Genomic DNA, 17,167 nt, shown 5'->3' on the forward strand with positions numbered 1-17,167 from the left:
TCTAGTTAATGTTAGTTTGTTTAGATGTATTTTCCAAAGAAAAAATAAGACTACAACATATAAAATAGAAGTTTAAAATTATTAGTCTCAGCTTCAAACTGCTATAAAATGGCCTTCATTCTCTGCTTTTCTCATAGTAATATCAGCTTAAATTTGACATAAAATATTAAATGCAAGGTATTTACATATTTATCTCAGTATTAAAAAATAAAATATTTTCCAACAAGATTGCTAGTTTCAAAAAAATCTGAGCGGTGATAGTTGCAGAATTCTATGTAATTAGTAAAAGTCAACGAATTATATACTTGACAATGGGTGAACTTTATGGTATGCAAATTATACCTCAATAAAGGTATTTTTAAAAAACAGAAGATAAAGCTTGTTGCCTACGTTTAGTGGGTTCTGAGAAGAATCTTAGAAACAGAAGGTGTCTTTGGTCTCCTTGTCTGTCTGTGAAGTAAAGAGGCTCTGGTCCACGGAGACACTCCATCTGGGCAAGTAGACAGCTCAGGACAGGTCACGTATTAAGATAATTGACCCAAACATTCACCTCAGCTCTCCTCCCTACTGTTCAGCCACCTCTACCTTCCCTTCCAAATTCATCTTCCAGATCTTCTGCTAATTCTTTACTCCACCAGTTTCGTAAAACTATGGGCAGAGTCTCAAATTAATCTTACCAATGTCCAACACATGCGTGTTTCTACTTCCTGTATAGAGCTCAAGCTAAATGATTTCATGCTTCCTTATTAAGAAGCAAGATGTTAATGATAATCTTCATTTTACATCCACTCAGTTCCCATGTTCCAAAGAATCTCCTCGTTTTATGCTGTACCTTTCCTTTTCCTGCTTACCAGCTACTGAAAACTGTACCATTTGACCAAAGCCTCAGGCTTGTATGTTTAGAAATCCAACTGTTTCACTTTGGTAGGTAGTTTTCCATGTGGTATATGCTTGGCCTGATTTTGGCTCCCAACTTCTGGTCACCTGCCTTTGATTAGAAACTCCTCCAGCAGATATTCTAAGTTTCTTTTTTGTTTTTTAATTCTTTAAAATGCATTTGTTTTCAAATACGGGTGCTGTGTCAAATACATAGCACCTCTCAGTCTCATTACTTACAGGGACAAATCAATCTGTGATTTATAAGAGTTTAGAGGGAACAGGAAGCTTTGGGGAGGAGGGAGTCACCGTCTACTCATACATCTCCTAGAACCCAGATGACTCTCAGAACCCTTAGAGCTAGTCTGGAATCTTCAAATGTGGTCATAATCCGATGCTCTGCTCCTCCCTGGCCCTTCCTGGGATAAACCGGATGACACTTTCTCTGACTAACAACGGCAGTAGCAGTGACTGCTGCAGTGTGGTGGCAGTGGGCCTGGAGGTGGACACAGCCACAGGTGGAGGTGACCGCCCTGATGACGGGAGTGGCAGCGGCTCGCTGGGGGCAGGACCACAGCCGTGGTGACAGTGATGGCAGCAGTGGTGGCAGTCGCAGCTCCCACACACTGAGAGCCTGTCTAGTGATGTACGTCCTTTCATTTAATCCTCACAACAACCCTACAAGGGGAGGGATCATCATCCCCATTTTACAGATGAAGACATCAAGGCTCAGATCACTCGAAGCTAGGAAAAGGCAGAGCCTAGATTCACACTCAGGTTGAAGGGCTTCCCTGGTGGTTCAGTGCTTAAGAATCCACTTGCCAACGCAGGGGACCCAGGTTTGATCCCTGGGTCGGGAAGATCCCCTGAAGAAGGGAATGGCAACGCATAACAGTGTTCTTGCCTGGAGGATCCCACGGACAGAGGAACCTGGGGGGCTGGCTGTGGTTCATAGGGTCACATAGAGTCCGACATGACTGAAGCGACTTGGCGCACACACACTGCCAGTACAGGGAACACAGATTCAATCCCTGATCGGGGAAGATCCCACATGCTGCTGCAAGGCAACTAAGCCCATGGGCCACAGCTACTGAAGCTACATGCTCTACAGCCAGGGCCCCGAAACTCGAGAGTCGCCTCTGCTGGGGGCAACTAGAGAAGCCCCCACACTGCAATGAAGAGGCTGTGTGCTGCAACACAGACCCAGTGGAGAAAAAAAAGAAAATCCAGGAGGAGCTGAGCAGAAAGCCCATATTCCTAGCCACCGCTCCAGGTGAGAGAGCCCTGAGAAGCAGGTCCCTTCTCTTGGTGTGTCCTTGTGCATGGCTGTTTGTTTCAGCCACAGGCTCCTGAGTTCCACTGAGAATGTGCTCGCCCGGGGAGCTGCCCATTTCTGTTAGGTGGAAAGTCACAGAAGGGCCGCTTGAATGGATGACCCGCACGTCCTCTTGGGCAGCACTGACCTGGCTGTGGACCTGCAGTGGGGGCGTACAGACCCCTTTATCCCACTCTCCAAGGAGGGTTCTGTGCGCTTCAAGCCAGACAGCTCCAGGGGAAAAGACAGGAGGGAGGCTGGGCGGGCTAAGAATGGAGCTTCTCCAGGCTTTCCCACCATTTAGAACACAGAAGATAAACCTGACAGGCTGCCCAGGGTGCAGGATTCCCAGCTCTGGACACCCCCTCTGAGGCCAGGCTCCGAGGCAGGGGCAGAAGGGATCCTCTTGCAGCAGTTCCACAGGCCTGAATGGTCACTGTATTCCCCGATCAGGCACAAAATGAACCCCCTTCAAATATTGCAACTGTTAACATTCTTACGAATTATTTAAAGGGCCTCCCCATCAAAGGCTAAGGAACATCACCCATCAGCATCTCGGTGCCAGCAGAAATGACAGATCAGCCCAATGTGAATTGCCCATGTTGATTGACTTCAGTTGAGCTTTTAGAAATTTCAGGTGGAGATACAGGAGCATCTGCAAATTCTCTGGTCATAGGAGTAAATGGCCATTGAATTTTAATTCAAAATATTAAGATACCTATCAAATGAGCACTCCAATTTAAAGTGTTTTAAAAGAGAAAAACATGTTTTCTATTTCCCAGATCTTCAATAGTATTCTTTTATTGTCCCTGGCAGTTTTAGAAGATGTTTCTCCATAACACAAAGGGTTACTGATATTCAGAAGCACATACAGGGATCAAATGTCACCTCCTTTAATCCTTCTTACAAATGCTTCAGGTATTTTGAGGACTTAAAATGTCATTCACATTTTTATTATTGAATTTTTTTCTCACTGAAAATATCCTTTGGTGTTTCTGCCATCATAATAATTATTTTTAAGAGCTTCCAAGTGGGAACTCTGAATGAAAGCATATTGTATTTCAGTTGTTCCCAAGTCAGTTATTAAAATCATGTTTTCACATATTTGTTTATCTGGACCTTCTCTGTATAGCATTAATCTTTTCAGCCTCATTTCAAGTAATGATATCTCTGAAATAACAGTTTAGGCATTTTTTATGTCACATCTAAATAAAATTTTAAAATACAGTATATGTAAAATAATATATATTAAATTTTTGGATATTAATTTTATAATCCTCTTAAGTACCATAGTTACCAGTCATAATTTGAAGTATACTGATTAGCAGGAAGAGTTTGAGATTTGGGGTGAAAAACCATAGATTCTAGTCCTATCCTACTCATGTGAAAGTGAAAGTGTTAGTCACCCAGACTCTTTGTGACCCCATAGACTGTAACCCCCCAGGCTCCTCTGTCTATGGAATTCTCTGGGCAAGAATACTGGAGTGGGTTGCCATTCCCTTCTCCAGGGATCCTCCTGACCCAGGGGGAATCTGGGTCTCCTGCATTGCAGGCAGATTGTTTACCATCTGAGCTATCAGGGAGTTCCTTTAAAAAGAGATGTATTTTTTACAGATACAAAGATTTACCTTTGTATCTGTAAATCAAATTGTTGGATCCCCAGACTATCCTAGAACAGAGGGAAAATTACTCAGAATAAAGGAAAAAACAAGTGCTTTAACTTCCTCCCCTTGGGGTCCAGGGATGAGTGAGTCTCGGGTCTGCCAGGGCAGGCAGTGAGAACAGAGGGAGTCCTGTGGGTTGCAGTCTTGCTGCATCAAGCGGAGACTAAGTCCCGTGTGCTTTGTCCTGGAGGAAGTCTGTTATCCCTCTTCCGATGGCTTTCACTGATGTGAGAGTAGGCTCTGGTTCCTCAGGCCCTGGAGAAACCCCTTCATCAGTAGACTGAGCCAGTAGCTCATACTGCGGTCCTTCATATCGGTTGATCTGTTGAGTCCCTGGCGACCAGAGGCACAGGGAGCAGAGGACACAGAAGGCCAGCCCCACTCTCACGTTGGGATGCACTGCTCCATTCCCCCGCCCTTCTCTTGACCTTCAGTGGGCATCCCTAACCTTCCAAAGCTGACCTTCAAAGTTCTGGTTCCCCCAGAGCCCTTCCCAGGCCAAACCACCCCATTTGATGGCTCTTTCGGTAGCTTCTAATCCCTTAAGCACCACTTACAGATGGATTCACTTGCACTTTTAACCGTTGAGTCATTTGCATGAGTTAACCTGACCCCAACCCAGCATCGCGCATTTGTTTCAGTCTATCCCTGTGTTCTACTGGAGGCTCAGCCAACTCACCAGGGAGTATGACCAGGCCAGGGAATGATCACATGGAACAGACACTTGCAGATAAAGGGCAGCAGAAAGGTAAGGTTGATCCTGTCTTCCCAAGTCTTTCTCCCCTCCATCACTCAGCTTGGGCCCCACAGAAGAGCCAACCTCCACTCAAAACCTTGTTTTGGATGCTGGGGATTCAAAGATATAGGAGCCCCTGTCTTCAAGGGCTTCTCAGTGAGAAAGAAGGCAGTGTAAACAAATAATCACAGTAGAGCATGCCGCTGCTGGTGCTAAGTCGCTTCAGTCGTGTCCAACCCTGTGCGACCCAATAGACGGCAGCCCACCAGGCTCCTCTGTCCCTGGGATTTTCCAGGCAAGAACACTGGAGTGGGTGGCCATTTCCTTTTCCATAGTAGATCGTGACAAAGGTTATGATGAGAGGGGGTGTGAGGGAAGGAAGGAGAGAAATGAGCCCAACCAGGGAAGTCTAGAAATGCTTCACAGACATAACATCTTTCTGTCATCTTGAAGTATAAGCAGCAGTTTGCTGGTCAGATAGGGAAAGGACGATCAGATCAGAGCAGAGCCTGTGTGTACATGTACATGTGTGTGCATGTGTGCGTGTGTGTGTGTGGACTGTCAGGAGACAAAGCCAAGAGCAGAGGCAGGGTGTGGTCTCATCACAGGGAGCCTTGGGCTCCCTGCTAAGGAGGTTGCACTTGATTCTATAAGTCCAAAGGGAGACAAAGCAAGGCTTAAGGAGGTGGATGATCTTATCTGATATCCTAGAAAAATAACCTCATGGTCCCAGTTAGGAAGATGCAGCTCTCCTGTGAATGCCCCAGCACTCTCTCAGTGAGACCCCTGCTAGCCAGCCTGGGGGGCTGACAGCCTCCCTACTGAACTTCGGGTGCCTGGTGAAAGTGACGTTGCTCAGTCGTGTCTGACTCTTTGCGACCCCCATGGACTGTAGCCTATCAGGCTCCTCTGTCCATGGGATTTTCCAGGCAAGAGTGCTGGAGTAGATTGCCATTTCCTTCTCCAAGGGATCTTCCCAACCCAGGAATTGAACCCGGGTCTCCAGCATTGCAGGCAGACGCTTTACCGTCTGAGCCACCAGGGAAGCCATCCTTACCCATTAACCAAATTGTGAGGGGACCCAGGCCATCCTAGGACCTGTCCAAGGACTCCAAGTGTGATAGGATGAAAGCTGGGGAAGAAAGAAGGAAACGGTGCCCATCAGAGTCTGTGAGAGCTTCGTTTCCCCCGTCGAGAGGTATCAGGAACAGCTAAGTTTGGGAATAAGGAAGAGCGGTGTGACGGGACGTCAGGGCTGGGCCCAAGAGATTTTAGCAAGAAGAGGACACAAGCAAGACCACAAATTCCATAGTGGTCAACGCTGACTAAAAGTTCTAGGAATTCACTAGGAACCGTAGTGAGGTAAATAATACACTGGGCATAAGACTTAGCCTACCATAGAAGGCATCACAGCATTGTAGAGCAACTAAGCTCCAATAAAAGCTAATTTAAAATAAGAGACAGCATCATAGAGGAAAAAAAGAGAATGTTACTCTGAAAAAAGGACTATAACAACGGTGCTCAAATATTATTATTAATTCTGACATAAGCAACTCCATCATGGGAATGTGCCAAAGAGAACTCCCTGAATGCCCGAAGAAGTTGTTGGAAAATACAGTGAGTCGGGAAAGAAAAAGATTCATTTATGGATGCTAGAAAATTACTCTTTTAGTACTCCAGAGGGAAAAAACCTGCAAGAGCTAAGTGCCAGAAATGCAAAATATGTGACTATTTCCCATACATATGATTACTGCTGTCAGCATCATCATCACCCGTCCTTTTGCCATCAAACTGTAAGTCAGATTCTCCCTGCTTGAAGAACATCAGGATCTGATAACATTCGTGTTACTTGAATGCCTATCTCACCACCATGCAATGACCCAGATGTTAGAAAACCTACGGCCCAATAAATAATTGTTTCCCTTCCTATGCAGATAACTATGCTAAGGTGATACTGCTCTTCACTGGCAAGAGACTGAAGCCGTTTACATGGCTATAGAAAGATGTGCCAAAGTGGCTGACTAGTGATTTATTACAACAAATAACTCAATAGGTAATGGCTGAACAAAAGCTGTTGTGGACGGAGCCGAGGCCACATGGCAGCTCTAGGGGCAAATGCATGGCACTGGGGGGAAACGTTAGGGGGAATCAGTAGGTACAGAGCATCGTGTCTAAGTCAGCAGTGCAAACTGGCAGACGTGGTCCTGACCGGGGAGAAAGGCAGCCCTTCCAGGCCTCCCATCTCTTTGCTCACCACACTGGCTTTTTCTCTAATTCTTGTTGCATTGTATGGCACCTGCGTCTCTTGAGAGCAAAGATGGAGTTGTACCCATGTCAAAGCCAGCCTAACTGTTGCTACCCAGGAGAGCTAAAACATGGAGCTTCTCAAACTTCAGTGAGCTATTCAAATCATCAGAGGGCTCCCTGCCAATGCCCGGACCTTCTGCATGAAACCTCATTGGATGGAGCCCAAGAATCTGCATTTAACAAGCAGCCTCCCCACCAGATGATTCTGATTTGGGTGGCCAGGCAACCCACCCAGAGAACAATCCACAAATGTGGGTCTGGAGCTCACACTTTGCATCAAATAGAGCTAAGTGTTATCCCAGTTCTGTACTTAAGAGCTACAGGGCAGACTCACAGAAGTTTCTTTGTGCCTCAGTTTCCCCAGTTATAATATGGGGATGGATACATCCTCATAGAATCAGAGTGGCCAGGGGATGGAGGAAGGGTAATGGGGAGTAGCTGTCTGATAGGACTAGGTTTCACTTTTGCAAGATGAAGACATTCTCAAGGTCTGTTGCACAGCAGAATGAATCAACTTCACACTATCAGCTCACACACTTAAAAATGGTTAAGATGGTGAACTTAACGTTATTTGTTTTTACTACAATTGAAAAGAAAAAGGAAAATAATTTGTTAATGGGCGTGGGTCATCGTATCTACCTCACGGGGTTGTTGCAAGCATTTCCGGTTAATAAAGCATGTCAAGGGCCCGGCACAGTCCGAGGCTAGGAACTGCTCAGGAAATTAGAGCTGTTATTGTTGCTGTACCGAATCACTGGTGGCTCAGATGATAAAGCATCTGCCTGCAATGCAGGAGATCCGGGTTCGATCCCTGGGTCAGGAAGATCCCCCTGGAGAAGGAAATGGCAACCCACTCCAGTTCTTGCCTGGAAAATCCCATGGACGGAGGAGCCTGGTGGGCCACAGTCCGTGGGGTCACAAGAGTTTGACACGACTTCACTTTCCCTTTCTTTCTTTCTTTCTTTCTTGTTGCTGTAGTGATGGTTATTAAGGTTTTTAACCGAGAATGTTGTTCAGTTGCTAAGTCATGCCTTTCCCTTGGCGAACCCATGAACTGCAGCACGCCAGGTTACTATGAATGACTTAATACTTCAAGGCATTTTTAAAAAATTAATTAATTTTTTTATTGAAGGATAATTGCTTCACAGAATCTTGTTGTTTTCTGTCAAACCTCAACATTAATCAGCCTTAGGGACACATATATCCCTTCCCTTTTGAACCTCCCTCCCACCTCCTGCCCCATCCCACCCCTCTAGGTTGATACACAACCCCTGTTTGAGTTTCCTGAGCCATACAGCAAATTCCTGTTGGCTCTCTATTTTACATATGGTAATGTAAGTTTCCATGTTACTCTTTCCATACATCTCACCCTCTCCTCCCCTCTCCCCATGTCCATAAGTCTATTCTCTATGTCTGTTTCTCCATTGCTGCCCTGTAAATAAATTCTTCAGTACCATTTTTCTAGATTCTGTATATATGCATTAGACTACGATGTTTATCTTTCTCTTTCTGACTCTTAAAAGGCATTTTTAAACCAAATTATAGCCCAACTCTTCAAGCTGATGGAAGTTCCCTCTTCTTCTTATGCATGTATTTATTTATAGCTGTGCTGGATCTGTGCAGGCTTTTTTCTAGTTGGGGCAAGTGGGGCACCTCTAGCTGTGGTGCTCGGGGCCTGTCATTGTGGTGGCTTCTTGTTGCAGAGCTTTCAGCAGTCGCGGCAAGCGGGCTCAGTAGTTGCAGCTCCTGGGCTGTACAGCACAGGCTCGGTAGTTGTGATGCTTGGATTTAGTTGCTCCTTGGCACGTAGGATCTTCCCAGATCAGGGACTGAGCCCATGTCTCCTGCACTGGCAGGCGGATTCTCCACCACTGAGCCACCAGGGAGGCCCTACTGCTTCTTTCCAGAATGGGCCGCCAATTTCCCAGAAACACATTGAGCTGTGAAACCAAAACCTATCTGTAACCAGTCACTCATTAAGGAATGTTTCAGACCCTCCCCACAAATGCAAATAGCTTTTGACAGTCCTCAGTTTTCTGAATCTTGACCAGCAGACCGTTCAACTTCACTTGTAGCTCCCTGTGTTAAAAAACCAACCTTGGGCTTCTCTGGCAGTCCAGTGGTTAAGATTCCACACTTCCACTGTATGAGGCACAGGTTCAGTCGCTGGTGAGGGAACTAAGATCCCACGTGCCTGCCCAGTATGCTCAAAAAACCAAAACAAAAGACCAACTATATTCTAGGTTGATACATGAAAGCAGGAGGATATTCATACTAGGAAGCCTGATTCTTCACACTAAAATCCTGTTTGCAGAGATGAAGGACACAAAGAACAAAAATGTTAACTTTTGTTTTCCAGCTTAAGCTTAACAGAGGAAGTCAAGCAAAATCCACCACCATAAAAGAAAGAAATGATCTCCCTGTCTTGAAACTCTACGTGAAATATTTTGCATCTCTGATGTGCACGTGGAATTCAAAGCAGATTCAGGGAACATGGCGTAGACCAAAGCCATCACCTTGATTCTCTGTGCAGAATTATGATTTCATGTGCATCTATGCTAATTTCATCTCTCCAGCCTATTACTTAAGCGTTCGCAGGACAGATGTGCTGTTTTACAGGGCCCTAATCCACTCGGTAGGCGGATAACCAGGAGGCCTTTGGTCTTCATCATTTACTCCAATAAGAAAACTAGACAATTGCCTTGTAAAGCAGCGTGAGCCCCATGCCCTGATTCCACCTATCACACTAACCCACAGAGTATCTTACAACTTCTAACCAAATTCATCACGGTCACAGAGATGATCAAAATTAGCTCCAGGTTGAATGAAATTAGGCAAAGACCAAATCTGTGGGTTCAAATAGTAAAATGGGCAGGTTGGAAAATGACTTCACGGTGTAGGATTTTAGGCCAGGCAGGTGTTCATCTGAATCAGATTTCTCATTCCAAGGCTGAGAAGGCTAGGCAATGGGGAGGATTCTAATCCTAATGACTTTTAACTCTGTCTTGATTAAAAAATAAATTTCATGACAGAAGCCAACACAATATGGTAGAGCAATTGTCCTCCAATAATTTTATTTTGTTATGTATTTCTCAACATTGTATGATTACAATTGTTGATCAGTAAATAAATTTCAGAGTCACTGCTAAGGATTCCCTGCCAGTTTTTTTTAACCTTCATTCTGTGTATAACTCTATATTATTATAAGGGGTGAGGGCTTCCAGGGAGCCCGAGAGACCATTCCGGAAGTCTTGAAAAATGACAATATTGACTGTTGAGGGGTGGTACTTGTAAAATCCACAACTGGAGGGCAGTATATATGAATGGCAGTATATACCAATCAGAGACATTACTTTGCCAACAAAGGTCTGTATAGCCAAAGCTATGGTTTTTCCACTAGTCATGTATGGATGTGAGAGTGGGACCATAAGGAAGGCTGAGCACTGAAGAATTGGTGCTTTAGAACTGTGGTGTTGTAGAAAACTCTATAGAGAGTGCCTTGGACTGCGAAGAGATCAAACCAGTCAGTCCTAAAGGAAATCAACCCTAAATGTTCGCTGAAAGAACTGATGCTGAAACTGAAGCTCCAATAATTTGGCCACCTGACACAAAGAGCCAACTCATTAGAAAAGACCTTGATGCTGGGAAAGATTGAGGGCAGGAGGAGAAGGGGATGACAGAGGATGAGATGGTGGGATGGCATCACTGACTCAATGGACATGAGGTTGAGCAAGCTCTGGGAGATGGTGAAGGACAGAGGAGCCTGGTGTGCTGCAGTCCATGGGGTCACAAATAGTCAGACGTGACTGAGCAATCAACAACAACAACAATATGCGAATGGACCATGCATGAGGGCTGAGATTTCCTCCAGGTCCCCAAAGACCACCCGCTCCCCACTCACACCCACAAACTTACCAACAGAAAGAAAAGGAATTAAAAAGAGCTACGATTACAGAACTTCCCTGCTGGTCCAGGGGCTAAGACTGCGCTCCCAATGCAGGGGGCCCTGGGGTTCCATCCCTGGTCAGGGAACTAGATTTCAAATGCTGAAACTAAGACCCAGCACAGCCAAATAAATAACTTGAAAGTGTTAGTTGCTCAGTCGTGTTGGACTCTTTTCAATCCCATGAACTATAGCCCACCAGGCTCTTCTGTCCATGGGATTTCCCAGGCAAGAATACTGGAGTGGGTGGCCATTTCCTTCTCCAGGGTATCTTCCCAACCCAGGGATTGAACCCAGGTCTTCTGCATTGCAGGCAGATTTTTTTTACCATCAGACCCATCAGGGAATATTTTTGAAAGAAGAAGAGCTATAATTGTAAGCGGCAAAAAGAAGTGATGAAAATAACATGGATAACAAGACATTAACTTCAGACTCTGGGCATGCTGCTTCTGTCCATTTAATTCTTCTTTTCTCTGAGGCACTAAATGAACTACTTTGTCCTCTTAACGTGTGAGTCTATAATGAAGGGTTGGGGTTCTGAGACCCGAGTACTGGCCCCAGCTCTAACATTCCCTAGTGAAGTGACCTTGGAAAATCACGTTAACTTCTTTGGGCCTCAGAGTCCTCACCTAGAACAGGACTGAGATCATGTGATACATTCAATAAGTATTTACAAAAGGTTTTTTTTTAAAAAAAAAGTGAGCCTTGGGGGATTTTCCTGGTGGTCCAGTGGCTAAGACTCCACACTCCTAATGCAGGGGGTCGGGGTTTGATCCCTGGTCGGGGAACTAGATCCCACATACCACAAGTAAGACCAGGTGCATCCAAATAAATAAATAAGAATTTTTTTTTTAAGTGAGTCTGTAAAATGGGGATAAACCAAGAGACTGCAGGTTCTTTCCAGGCTCACCATTCAACAGAGCTATGGTTTCTTTGGTACAGACTCACGGCCCCTGTCACTTTAATCTGTTTCTGAAGAATGTGTACTGACAGACAGGGATCTCTTTTTACCCAGTGTAGCCCTACCTTAGGTCTTCCCGTCACACGATAGTGCTACCCCTCAATTAGGTTACAGCAAGAAGGAAGCATTCTCCCGTTAACCTGACCGTACAATTATTTACCCCAACAACAATCAGTTGCCAGAGTGTATTACTGTTTTCACACTCCTATGCAATATTTCAAAAAGCATATAAGGAAGTATTTACATTTTCCTTCCACCCTTGTTTTCTGCTTGATTTCAAGAGTTAAATGAACAGTTTCCAATATCTTGTGTCTGATGGTTTTTCCTTTCCATTAAAAAGCTGAAGGGTTTTTTTTTTTTCCCTCCCCCTCTTTAGGAGGAAGAAAAGAAGTCTGTCCCCTGTAATTTACTTTGGCTTTCTCAAAAGTTGGGTAGGAAAGTCAGTATAATTCAGGTGGAATCTGAAATGTTCTTGTCGTACAAGTGTGCGCAGAAAGGAAGCCTGTAATTTCCGCGCATTCTTTCAGGAAGTTTGTATTCTCTGTCTTCCAGGGAGCCTTTACTTTCCGAGGGAGTATGATCGACATGCCATTACTGAAGCAGGCCCAGAACATTGTTACGCTTGCCACATCCATCAAGGAAAAATGATCTGCTAAGTGAAGCTCTCATCAGGTGGGCGGAACATATACAGTGGTTTTTCTTAAAGACAAACCATTATACTCAAGGCAACTTCTTAGTATGCTGGACTGGAACCTTTCCCTGTTTACAGTTCATGTTAATCACAAGTTTTGTGTGGTGTTTTTTTTTTTTTTTTTTTTGTTATCTCACTGGGGCCAGTTATTCCTCTAAAAATGAACTTTCTTCTTTTTGGTTCCAAGTGTGTGATTTTACTGTTCATGGATGTGTTCCAAGTTTGGACTTCTGATTTCGCAGGGAGATAAAATAGTGGGGAGAGATGGGCTGTGAGTGAAAGTTAAGTCTTTAACAAAACATATTTTTCCCGAGTACGTAAACTCCCTTCACCCTGCTGATGTTAGATGTTTCCCACATTGTTCATTGTTCACACAACACTTGTTAATTTTTAAGAAAGGCCAACCTTTTAAAAAATAACAACTCAATGAAGGGATGGTGTTTATTTCACTAGTAACCTGGTAAAACAACAGAGATAGCATAGAAAAGTTAAGGACCATACAGGTTTATATAGATACCTTGTAAAAATAAATCATCAAAACTGATTGCTTTCACCTCCACCCTCTCCCCCAAAATGAAACCTCCCTCTCCTCAAACTCCTAGGTGATGACTCTGAAAGCCCTCATCCTGGGTGAATGCTTTTGGGTCAACTGTTACCAGCAATTAAAATATAAATGTGCAGAAACACAAGACCATCCATTCTCTCCCTTTATTTCCCTGTTTAACTGTTTGCCACTGAGGCCATCTCCCCCCGTAAATGTACGGCTGGGACAGGGCCTCCTCAGCAATAAACTTGTAGCCTCTGAGAAGACACAATGCCTCCGAGCTGGTGCATATGGTCCCCTGTGAGATTTGCATCACATTAGAGACGCGGCTACAGGTCATATGGGTGGTGTGGTTAACGGGCTTAGTAAAGCTGTTTTGAAGAGGTTAACCCAGCTTGTAGTAAGGGTAAATAAACATAACAACCAGCCATTCTTCCCTATTCAGCATGTGCTCTTATATTGAAGGCTAAAGGGTATTGAAGCCGCAGAGGATCAACTTGTGTTTGCCAGAGGACGCCAATGAAATTTGAAACACCAACAATCAGAGATTTTGTTTCTGCTCCTCATTAAATCATGAGCCTTTGTGTGGAGACTCCGGACGACTGTTCTTTAAGAAATTAACAGAATGGGAAGTTTTAAACTCTACACCAACCTTTTCATGACCTACACAGCAGCAAAGCTGCCAGTCTTAGACAAACACTGTGGGGAAGGCTGTTCTGTTTATTTAAATTTGTAAATAGAAAACAGTTGTTTTTTTTTTTATTTTCATTTTTCACCTCCTCCTACGCCCTTTTTATCTACCATGTGGCCCCTACCATGTGCCCCAACCCGGGGTTTGCTTTTCTCCTACCTCTTCCAGCTCCTCCAGGAAGCCCGAGTCGGGAGTAGGGCTGACGGTTATGTACAAGGAAAGGCACCACGGAACCCAAATGAAGTGGGAGAGGCCCACAAGCAGTCACACAGCATTCACCACCAGGGCAGAGCAGTTGCCACAGACACGCAGAGGAACATGATCCAGGCTGAGCAAGTCCTGGGAAGACACAGGCTTAAGACATGAACTGATATTCTCCCCAACATGGGACAGGAAGAGACATCATCTCTTAACTGAGATGGGATGTGCTTGACTGGTGTCCACTTGGAAAAAAAGAAGATGGGAACCTGCTTCCTCCTCCCTCAGAGGGGCTGCAGGGATGAAGGTGGTGTCTCAGCCAACTTGGCGGTGACCAGCCTGCAACCATACTGGGCTTCAGGACTTCGGACAGTGGCAGTGGGCAGCAGTCAAGGAAGAAGCCAGACCCCCAACCTATTGAGCAGCTGTGCCCACCGAGGCAAGCTGTCAGTGTGCGCAGGGTAAATCATGACCTGTGGTTTAAAAACCATGGTTTTGTGCAGCCGGACCCTGCTTCTCAGAACACTGAAATCCAGGAGGACTGCTTGGAGGCAGAGGGAGGCTTCCTCTCATTCTCTCCTGCACTGTAACACCCATCAGGATATCAGAAGCATTTGCTGTTGTTCAGTCAGTCATTCAGGTGTGTCCGACTCTGTGATCCCATGGACTGCAGCACGCCAGGCTTCTCTGTCCTTCACCATCTCCTGGAGTTTGATCAAACTCATGTCCATTGAATCAGTGATGCCATCCAATCATCTCATCCTCTGTCATCCCCTTTTCCTCTTGCCTTCTATCTTTCCCAGCATCAGGATTTTTTCCAGTGAGTCAGCTCTTTGCATCACGTGGCCAAAGTATTAGAGTTTCAGCTTCAGCATCAATCCTTCCAATGAATATTCAGGGTTGATTTCTTTAGGATTGACTGGTTGGATCTCCTTGCAGTCCAAGGGACTCTCAAGACTCTTCTCCAATACCACAGTTCAAAAGCATCAATTCTTTGGTGCTCAGCCTTCTTTATGGTCCAGCTCTCACATCCATACATGACTACTGGAAAAACCATAGCCTTAACTATGCAGACCTTTGTCGGCAAAGTAACATCTCTGCTTTTTAATATGCTGTCTAGGTTTGTCATAGCTTTTCTTCCAAGGAGCAAGTAAGTGTCTTTTAACTTCATGGCTGCAGTCACTGTCTGCAGTGATTTTGGAGCCCAAGAAAATAAAGTCTCTCACTGTTTCCTTTGTTTCCCCGTCTATTTGCCATAAAGTGATGGGACCAGATGCCATGATCTTAGTTTTCAGAAGCATAGGCAGAGCCTGTCTTAAACAAAAGAAGGTAATAAAAGCCTTCATTCTTTCTACAGGCAGCCCCCATTTCAATGCAGCTACCCTGCCCATCCTCACTCTGATCCAGATTAACCTCCCCCTAGCCCCAGGTTTTGACAGCATGAAAGGGAGACATCCTCATTTTTACCCCTGTTACATAGGCAACCCCAAAACCCGATAGGTGGACTTCTTGGAAACTGGAGGTCCCTGAGAGCCAAAGCCCCCACTCTAAGGGACCCCAGAGGCCAGGGCAAAGGCATGCAGACCTCAAGAAAAGCAATGATCTCAGCAGGATCTCCAGGTGGTCCTGAAAGCCGGGCCTGGTGAGGTCTTCCCCACCGCCATCCCCAGTGGGATCACAGGTTCCCAGACTTCGGGCCATATTGGACTAGTCACCACACCCTTCATCTCAAACCACACTTTGTTCCAAGAAAACCACCTTGTTTAAGTCTCCCTAAGTATCAGATTTATCATCTTATAGACCAGGGTCCCAATCATGGTAAGCTCATGACACCAGGACCCAATCAAGTAAAAAATCTGGGCCAAGGTCCCCACTCTCTGAGCACATACCTTAGTGAGGGACCCAGAAGAGGGCTGAGTCGGGGTCAAGGAAGAACAAAGATGTCGGGAGCCTAGAGGTATCCCCACTGTTTTCATACCCACTTCTCTTTGGTGCCTCCATGGGTTAAGGTCATACAGGGTGGGTAACGGGAGCTGATGAGCTCACCCCCCTTGGCATATGACAACGTCCAACCTGGGAATTCCTCCCATCTAGGCATGGACTGGCTATCAGAAGAGAACCTTGCAGTAATTTGATTAATTAAAAACCATACCTGTTTCTATTTTGTGCAGCTCATCACAAGCTGCTTTGCCATATTACCCCCCTGTTATTAATTCTTGGGGGCTAAATTATGGGTAACACTATTAAAACATTATCAGAACTAATGAGAAACAATTACTTAGAAAATGAGCCAGGACAAGATTGAGTTGAGAACATCAGTGGTGATCACTGCAGATTAGTTTAATAAATCATCAGGTGTAAGGCAAGACTGACTGTATGTATGCAAAGCCCCGTCACGGGGAAATGAAATTGAGATTTTTTTTTGCATAATTTTTTCATTAATCTCAATAGGACCCGTGTGGTGTAGATTGTTTTATCCCCTAATACCTTGCCTAAGGGGGGGGTGCCCAATAATGTCTTCATTGTTTTACTGAGGTCTTAATGACAATCTGTGACAACCTCATTTTAATGTATAGAGGATTATATCAGTACAATCATGTTTTATTGAAATGGTGAGGGGGACTCCAGCGGAGTCAGGTACTGTCCTGAGTACAAGTTGGGAAGTTCCTAGACATCAGATTTACAAGTATTGAATCCCCAACCGCCTGGATATCCTCTCCTCCAGGGACTGACTGGGAAAAGTGTCTTCTAGAACCAAGACTTGCCGCCTCCAGTTTGAATTTCAAAGTAACTCCTTGCCTGGCATATTTTGCTGAGTAAATGGAACAGACCATGTAGGGTTTTCTTTTTCTCTTCTAAAACATGCATGTTATTATCATGAACACCTCAGCCCCTAATAATTCTTTGGGACGTCAGGAAAATGATCTTCAAGAGGGAGGATGAATTTTCCAGTGATGTCTTGAGAGCAGTTAATACACGCTTTTTCTTTTGAAGGGAATTCTGCTTTTTTATCTTGGAAAGCTAAGCGTCTTCCGTTTTGATTTTGATTTTTTACCTCTGGTTCTTGGAAGGCAGTTGATGCTACGAAAGGGGCCCTGAGAGTAAAAGCAGGATATTGTGCCGGCTAATGCTGCGGCCGGCCACCGAACCTTCTGTAACCGCAAGCCCGAACCCCAGGCTGGGGGACACTGTCCTCCCGGCGCGACACTCATCCCCGCGAGGTTTCCACGTTACAACTTCG

General features: G+C 45.0%; 1 protein-coding gene across 8 annotated transcripts in view; it reads left to right on the forward strand.

Moving 5' to 3' along the window:
* Positions 1-17,167, forward strand: part of CLYBL (citramalyl-CoA lyase) — a 253,550-nt gene that overhangs the window by 210,983 nt on the left and 25,400 nt on the right. For 5 of the 8 annotated variants that reach the window (XR_011259517.1, XR_011259518.1, XR_011259519.1 and 2 more), the window contains exon 8: positions 12,355-12,474. Coding sequence is in view for 4 of the 8 variants with exons in the window: in XM_069601954.1 (XP_069458055.1) it covers positions 12,355-12,450 (96 nt within the window). In the remaining 4 variants the exon portion in view is untranslated. Of the gene's footprint in view, positions 1-12,354; positions 12,475-13,095; positions 13,309-13,482; positions 15,157-17,167 lie in introns of those variants that run through there. The other 3 variants (XM_069601956.1, XM_069601953.1, XM_069601955.1) reach the window with 3 other exon arrangements.

Source organism: Ovis canadensis, chromosome 10 (genome assembly GCF_042477335.2).
Source record: "Ovis canadensis isolate MfBH-ARS-UI-01 breed Bighorn chromosome 10, ARS-UI_OviCan_v2, whole genome shotgun sequence".
In the NCBI taxonomy this organism is placed as follows: domain Eukaryota; kingdom Metazoa; phylum Chordata; class Mammalia; order Artiodactyla; family Bovidae; genus Ovis; species Ovis canadensis.